The sequence below is a fragment of the Trachurus trachurus genome (genome assembly GCF_905171665.1).
Source record: "Trachurus trachurus genome assembly, chromosome: 18".
Lineage (NCBI taxonomy): Eukaryota > Metazoa > Chordata > Actinopteri > Carangiformes > Carangidae > Trachurus > Trachurus trachurus.
Genome location: NC_139909.1, coordinates 3323877 through 3332509, shown reverse-complemented (window position 1 = coordinate 3332509; position 8633 = coordinate 3323877). Strand labels below are relative to the sequence as shown.

The following is an 8633-nucleotide window of genomic DNA, read 5'->3' as shown; positions in this document are numbered from 1 at the left end:
TCATTGAGGTATAAAAATGTATTGGTGTTTTGAATGCACTGAAATGAATTGCATGTTTTGACTACCTTTATCCATGTATGTGAAGGTGGGTGAGATGTGTATTATTTGCAAATCATCTAAAAAACAAAAAACAGCTATGCTTGTGTAAAATTACAACCTGCTCATGAAAATGTAATGATGAATAAAAAGCCCAAGAAAAAAAAATACTGATGGCAGCCACTGTATGTTATTCAGTCATCATTGACAGACCTGCGTTTATAGGAAAGTTCTGATATAGTTTCATCTAGTTATTCATTATCTCACCAACACAAGATGGCGGTTATTTAACTCCACGTCAGCCAACCACTGCTGCAGAAGGTGTGGTCAGGTGGGGCGGTATGCAGGTGTACAAAGCGCAGACATTATACAGGATCCTACAGTTATTATTAGAGTCTTTAGACAAATAAAAAAGGTGATCTGCAGTACTGTTGCCTATGATAACATTAGTAGTTTAGTCATGGCCTGGAAGTGAAGAAGGAACTTACACAAAGGGGACAAACATTATAAACAGGGTCAAAGTACGTTCCTGTCAACTCAGCGACTTTGACCATAAAGACCTGCAGCCTCAAGGTGAATTGATTCTGTGATCAAACAGGTATGAAAATATGTTTTTTACTCAAATTTTGATGAAGCTTACTTTTCTTACTTCTGAACAAGAACAAGCTGATGAACATTGATTCTGTTCTAGCAGCACAATACTGTTGCCCATTATTTCCTACTGTACGGTGCATCCACTTGTATTTGATGTTTGCTAATTTTACACTTTAAAGTTTTCTCAAAACATTCCTGTTACTAATACTTATCGTATGGGAAACTTTGATAATTGTGCAACTTAAGAAGTGATTCACTGGACCTTTTGTTTTCATTTATGAATGTAGAATGTTACTTAATACAGGGAGGACATGTCACATGATGCTTTTGAGAAGTACAGTGGTGGCAAGGACAAATTAATTTTTCATTCTATTTGTCCTGCACCTTGGCAGAGCATATCTGTGACCAAATGGCAGCAGTTTATACTCTTTAAAAAGAGAGTGAGTGCAGTAAACTAGAATGGCCTGTGCCTTCTTTGTGGCTCTGGCTCTGTATAAAAGTGACAATCCTTCTAGATTAATCCCAGCAATTTTACTGCACCTTCTCAAAATGTAATCCTTGTAATCTTTGTTGTCTGTGTTGCACCATTTTATGAATAATTAGTATTTTTTTTTTTATCTTTTAATCAGGGTATTGAATGATTTTGTACTTTTGTACATTTCATTCACAAGATCAGTGGGAATTTTTTTTCTCTCTTATGTCCTCCTTCTCTGCTTGTGTTTGGTCCGTTTTTTTATGTGCTCTACATGCACTCGCGGTGATTTTTCTTTTTCACATAATCCCACACCTCCCAAAACCTACAGATACAAATTCAAAAGGCTTGAAAATGGTTTGTGAACAATGGCATGTGGACATTTCCTGATACATACTGTCCACATCATGTGGTACCTATCAGGCTCAGTGACATTTTTAAGGTGGTGTCTGGAGTGGTATATTATGTTTTACAAGCTGGAAATTTACTGATTTGCTGGATGCAGGCACAGTTTCATCTGCTGGAGGAGAAATGTGGGTCTGTTTTTCAAGGTGCTTAATGGGCTTAATCATTCAACTGAAGGAGCATTTGCGACTTAAAATATTTTATAAAGAAACACATTGAAAATTTGCAACATCACTTACCAAAAGTTCAACTGCACATACAAATATATGGCAGTATCATTGAGGACTTGTATCTACATGAGTGGACAGCCCCTCAGTTATTTTGTTTGATGATTTATGACATTTACTCACAACGTTTTCTATTTAATAAGATTTTGATGTTTCAGATTTTCCCAGAACTCCAGAATGCGTTCCCTGACAGATGGACTCCATCAAAAATCTAAGCGCAGTCCCTTCGGAGCTTTGATCAATCACTTAACTGTGATTCTCCTCCTGCTGGCTGAGCATTGTGGAGGTAACTTACATGTTAAGGACAACCCATGGAAGTGATGATGGGAGTTGTGGTTGCAGGATATATGATAGGTGCTCTGTCTTTCTAGGTCAGTCTGAGGTCATTGGACCGCCTCATCCAATTGTAGCGTTAGTCGGTGATGACGTTATCTTGCCATGCCACCTGGAACCTGCAGAAAATGGTTTTTCTGAGAGTGTGGAGTGGGGGAGGCTTGACTTGGAACCCCGATTTGTCCATGTGTGGCATCAAGGTGACAACTTCCTGAAGAAGCAAAATCCTTCTTACCAGGGACGGACTTCACTGTCCACTGAGAACCTGAAGCAGGGAAACCTTTCACTTCATCTCTCCGCAGTGACACGCTCTGACAATGGAGAATATAGATGCTACCTTTCCTCACAGGGTAAAGCTGCTACTGCTAAACTTATTGTTGGTGAGTTTTTTGTGCATTTGTATACAATACTACAAGAAATGCGCTGGTTTTATTGGTAGCATCTTGTGGAGAAACATCAACCACTTTCTGAAGCTTCCATGTGTAGAAATGATTTCGTTTTATTTCTAAAATTGATAAGGTGTTGTGTGTTTTGCCAAGTAATATGTTGTCTAAAACATTTCCAGCAATAGTTAAGTTAGTGGTCCGTTTCCACATCAGTCAATATTATGCTTGCGTGCCAAAATAAGGTACAACCTGACCCCAAAGTCTGGTTGGGTCCAAATTATTATTCAACTATCAGTATATTGCTGCAGATTTAATCACTTTCTAGAACATATGTTTCAAATAACTGTCACAAATGTTTCTTCTTTGCCATCATCAGGTTCTGTCTCCTCACCTGTCATAGCAGTGATTAACATAAACAGCAGCACAGTGAATTTAACATGTGAGTCTAAAGGCTGGTATCCACAGCCCGAGCTGCTGTGGCTGGACGCTGAGGGAAAGTTGCTCTCTGCTGGGCCTACAAAAACAGCTGGAGCTCCTGATGATCTCTATAATGTCAGCAGCAGTGCAAGTGTTGACAAGACACAAAGCAACAGCTTCACCTGTAGAGTCCAACAGAAGATCATCAACCAAAACACTGAAGCTCAGATACAGATTGAAGGTGGCTTTTTAAAAACTTTTTTTTTCTTCCAATCTTCAATCAGCAGAGGTCGTGTTGTAAAAATTGATTTGTTTTGTGTTTTATCTTTTCAGCTGAATGCCACTCAGGCTATTGTTCTTCAGCTCGTCTCAGCATCATCTTGGTTATTGGTCTCGCTTTGATTTGCACGGTATCCTTTGTCATATGGAAGTGGAGCCAGAAAAAAGACACAGGTAACTACTCAAACTAAACCATGTACTTGTGACATTATCTACACAATCGAACTCAGGAAGTCACGTCTTTGGCTACAGCTTTGCAAAGTCAAGGAGTCGAGGAGTTTGTAAGGAGTCAAGTTTGGTTGTGTAATGAGGAAATAGATATCTATTAGAATCAAGAATATAATTGTGTCTTTTTTGTCTAGTTTCTTCTATGTAATATTAACTGTCCCCGTCTGTGCTGTGAGAGTCAGAACAGTGTTATAATGCTGAATTAGCTAGAAAAGGGCTACATGTGAGTAACAACTGATAATGCACTGTACTGTTGTACATAATTAAGTAGAAACATATTAAGTTTAAACTGAATTCAAGACAGTCTCTTGTTGTTGTTGTTTTTTTTTATGTTCACACAGAAACAACGTTCCAGCAGGAGGACAGAGAGAAAGAACACAGAGAGTGGCTTCTGGCAGAGAGAAAGAAAATGGAGGATTTGGAAGAAGAAAAGACAAAACTTGACCAAGAGTTAAAGAAGAGAGAGGAACAACAGAAAGACTTGGAACAGGTAGATAAAACTGTGTTGGAACAGGAGAAGGAACTCCACAAGCTCTGTGAGGAAATCAAACGTCAAAAAGATGAGATGCTGAAAGAGAAGGATGACATGAACAAAAAGCTTCTTTCAGTGGACGAGCAAACAGGAAGTGACAAAGCAAATGGCTACATGCAACTACAGAGAATCATATTGAACACCAAGGAACACCTGGAGGAGGTACAAGAAGCTCAGGACCGTCTGTATGATGACACAGAGAAACTCCTGCAGAAGGCAGAGAGTGTATTAAAGACACTGACAGACAAGAAGACTGAAGAAGAGAAACACAAGGAGAAAATCAATGAGCAACTGAAGCAGGTAGAGGCACAAAGAGCTGAGATTCAGGAGGAATCACAGTCAGAGTAGAAACCAGATCCTTGAGCCTGGGTGGCTCTTGCTAGATAAGAGTGGAAGGATTCACCAAACCCACGGTTCAGTTCTTATCACAGTTTAGGTTGAGTTCACTGAGCTGGGTGTTTTATTTTCTTAACACCTGAGAAATACCATACACTGGCATCACACATATTGATAATGATAATAATATAAGCTTTCTACATTTGTTTAGTCAGTGAACATGAGAGTGGTAATGCTTCCCTGTGGTGTGAGTGACTGAATGTATTTGTTCCTGTGATCTGTCATAACATTATGTAATCTCCTCCTACTAGTTTATGTTACTGCAGGTTGACCAGGTTGTTGATGAAGTTTTGACTTTTTACTCATGAAGGTTTTATTGTACTGACTCACAGTAACTCCAAATGTAGTCCACAGCAACTCAGATCTTCAGGTTCTGTGTTTAACTTGACCGCTCACAGACACACACACACACACCTTTTAACATTGTATCTATAATACCTTTAGTGCACATTGTTATCTATTTGAATTTTGGATTCACAACAGACTGATATCTACATTTTTCTGTAAAACTGTATTTTTTTAAAGTTATAAGTTTATTTGCATTAGAACATGAATCTAACAAGTCAAATAAAGGCTGTCTCTGTTGACACCCATCTGTGTATTTTCAGCAGCCAGTGTAGTGCTTGATCTTTCACATCTGTTTCATTCTGGTGACTTAGGGTTTCGGTACAAGCTGTTTAAGGCATAACGTGACTTCAGACACATGTAAGTGAGCTGCCAACACACCAACCAACATCTATTCACAGAGCTGCAGAGACGGTGTGGTTATTCTGTGAAGGCTCGGTCAAGGTTCAACGCTTACGTTTAATGTAAAAGATTTTATTTAGAAAGGTGGTGAGGTTTAAAAACACAACAAATACCTCTACCTGCATTCCCCTCAGAGAAAAGCTGTTTTATGATGCACAAGTTGATATATAGAAAAACGACACTACAAGTCATTTACTGTAGAGAACAGAGTTAAAATGACAGACTGAATAAACATTGCACAGAAGTTCTCCAAGTTGTTTCAAACAGATCGGTTGCATTTGACTATTAAAGTTACATGTGGCATAGTTTTCTCTGTATTATTTATAACATTTTTTGCAGTAATATATCTTTAGCACATTGATTGTTAAAAGTAAAGCTCTAGATTATGTTTTATATATGTTTGGTTTTACTGTTAAAGAATAAGAAAAAAAAGTTTGTTTCTGTTTTTTTAAATCACCTCTGTGTCCCATCGTGATGTTTTCTCAACACTTTTAGCAGCAGAGCCACCCATACAATGGTGGCAACTGTCCTTATCAGGAGGTACAGGAGCACAGGTAGTTGATCGGAGCAAATGTGGATAGTTTCTCCCAAATCTCCTGGAATGACAAAGCTAGAGTCAGAACACAGAAATTTAGCGGACATACTGTATATCAACATTTACACAAATACATACATTTTAATACCCTCATACTTAAATTGTGTTTTTCAGGGTTGTGACCAACAATAGTGTGTAAACAACAATGTTGACCTAGCTAATAAGATATGCTGGCTAGCTCAGTAAACCAAGTAAATCTTCAGGGGTTTTAGTACAATTTCACCTTTGACGATCAGCCGGCTCTCTGCTGATTCTCCGGCTCCAGACATACTGCACTTGTAGAGTCCTTCGTCAGACTTGGAAACACTGGAGATGTTCATGCTGCCAACTGAGACGCTCTTGATAAGCCAACCATTTTTATAGAAAGAAGACGGCAGGTTGGTTGAGTATGACTTGCGTCTGCAGCGTAGAGTGACAGCATCTCCCTCCATCACAGGAAGGACAGCACTCTCCAGGATCACAGACCCAGCTGAAAAGCATGTTATATTATAATATTCTGAACATGATACAATTGCAGAAATGTGCCTATGCAACGGAGTCAACTGAATGTAACATCAAAAGTTTTTAACAATATGTGGTTTGTTTGGTGCAGACAGCAGACTCATACTGTATATGAGAATATAACGTACTTCCTCTGGCATAAGGCACAACATTTTTTTAATGGCAGGTATGAACAGAGGAAATAAGCTAGTTGCCCATGACGATATACTTCAAGGGGAAATTTACACCAAGAGAACTTACATTTTGGGTGGCCTGATTCTTATAATACAGTAATTGATTTATTTCCCAACTATATTAAAATGTTCACATGAAAAGAAATAGTTTGGTAAACTTGCCGGTAACAGTGATGTTGATAGTATCGCTTCTGATTCCGTCTCTTGTCTCACACCAGTATTCTCCACTGTCATGTTTGTAAAGATTTCTGATGGTGCACAGGGATCCGTTTGAAATTCCCCAGTTAGTGGTACCACACCTGGTGTTTTTACTTTGGACCTTCCTCATCACTCTCCACTCAACTTTCTCATCCAATCCCCCACAGTCAAATGAGATAGGATCATATTCAAAGTGCTGAAGCCGGGCCGGAACAACCTGAAGAAAAGCTGTATTTGATGCCGACAAGAGATTGACCAGTGAGAGCAATTTGATCAAATAAAGACATGCAACCGCTACTAAAACCTAGAAAAATCAGGTGGTTGGAAAACCACTATTACACTTACACACTAAAACACAAAGCCCATACTAACAAGTTTAAGTTAAGGTTTGAAATCATTAATTCATTAATTACCAGCTTCTGAAGCAAAACAGTTGTCCTGAACTTGCATCAGCAGGAGCAGCAACCACATCTTTCTCACTGCACAAACACAAAAGGTTATATACGGTATTTCACACGTGGAAAAACACATCTGACAATGTAATGTATCAGCAGCAGCCATTCACCTAAAATGCATTCAAAAGTATTACTTATTATTTTTAGTGCATTATGATACTAGATGGCAATACAAAAAGTCTAATTACTCTTAAGTAGGAAAAACTTTAATTTACAACTAGAGGTTGACTACAAAGCGCAATAGATGTCATAAAATCTTTTGCAGGCATACTTCTTACAGCATTTGTTGTTAATTGACTTTTGACTGTTCTTTTTTGATAGATAATGATAATTCCTCAATACCATCACATGAAAAAGACTCAGTACTCACACAATGTAATGCAGAGAGTGGTGACCTCCATGTTGTCTTCTCCTCCTCCTGACTGTTCAAGACTAACGTTGAGCGTATATGAGAGTAGTAAGCCACATTTCCTGTGTGGCTTACTACGTCAGTGTAGAGGCATGCCTTGCCTACAAGGTGCAAGTATTAACTCAGTCATCACAAAGTGAGTGATGCATGAGGATAATTAAGTCTTTGAGATAGAGGCTAATGACTGAATTACACCTCTCCTTTTAATTGATCCTATTTCATTAGCTCTTCATCAGAGACACGCAGACAACACAAAGTGAACTAGTTATTGTAGGTAGTAGGGATGGGCAATGATTTTCGTATAGTCGTTCTGTTAAAAGAAATCGAATAGTTTGAGGCAATCATCTTGTCTGAAAAACTTTACATGTTCCCTTTTTACTGTTGCAGAAGGAGAAACATGGAAAAAGTCCACCAGAAAGTTCTGTGTGAAACTATGTCAAATGAAAACAAGTGAAACTGAGGTGCAGCTCAAACTCTGCATGGTGCAGACTGTGATGAGTAGCTATGGAAAATATTGACGTAGTTTTAAGCCGAGAGAGAAGACTGCCTCGTTAAGATAAGGTTCATTTCATGACGAAGACTTCATTAAACGGTACCACTGTGACCAGAAGCAATATCGTTTTCTCTGGCACCGAGTCTCACAATCTGCGATTTCATTTTCTAAATGACGGACGGCTGTTTTTCAGAGGGTGATTTAAAGCAATGGGCCGGCGGTACAGCTCCTCCATAACCACAGACGAGAGAGGGAGGGAGAGAGAGAGAGAGAGAGTGATATGGGCGGCGGGGTTGGCGGCGGGGGGGGGGGTGGATACCTGTGGCGCTTGATGACGGACGTGGAGTTGAGTGTGTGGGGGGCCTTGAGTGAGTGCACGTGTGTGGTGGGCGGCTGCGGCAGTGTGTGTGTGGTGTGTGTGTGGGGACGGGGGGTAGTCGATTAATAATCAATTAGTACCCTGCGATTATCAAATAGAACTTTTGCTTGAAATGCCCATCCCTAGTCGGCAGATGAAAGGTAGCTCGACTTCTGCTGTAAATCAGCCACTCTTGTTTCTAGCCACCGTCCAGGTCCGAGGATATTATATTATACCATTTTACACCTCAGACATGAACCTCTATACCGTAAGGTGCAGAGTGAGTATCAACAAGAGACTTAGCATCAACCTGAGCTGTTGAGTCCACCAATGATCATGAACAAAGACCAGAGACAGAGTTTGAGATTTCAGGCGTTTTTGTTTATTTAATCATTCATT

General features: G+C 39.4%; 1 protein-coding gene across 1 annotated transcript; it reads right to left on the bottom strand.

Moving 5' to 3' along the window:
* Positions 1-5171: 5171 nt before the first annotated feature.
* Positions 5172-6992, bottom strand: LOC311001361 (cell adhesion molecule CEACAM20-like). Its single transcript, XM_083992437.1, has 4 exons — positions 6933-6992; positions 6484-6747; positions 5871-6116; positions 5172-5648 (listed from the first exon to the last, which is right to left on the bottom strand). Exons 1-4 carry the CDS (start codon positions 6988-6990, stop codon positions 5506-5508), a joined length of 711 nt encoding a protein of 236 aa, XP_083848563.1. The 5' UTR covers positions 6991-6992; the 3' UTR covers positions 5172-5505.
* Positions 6993-8633: the final 1641 nt, after the last annotated feature.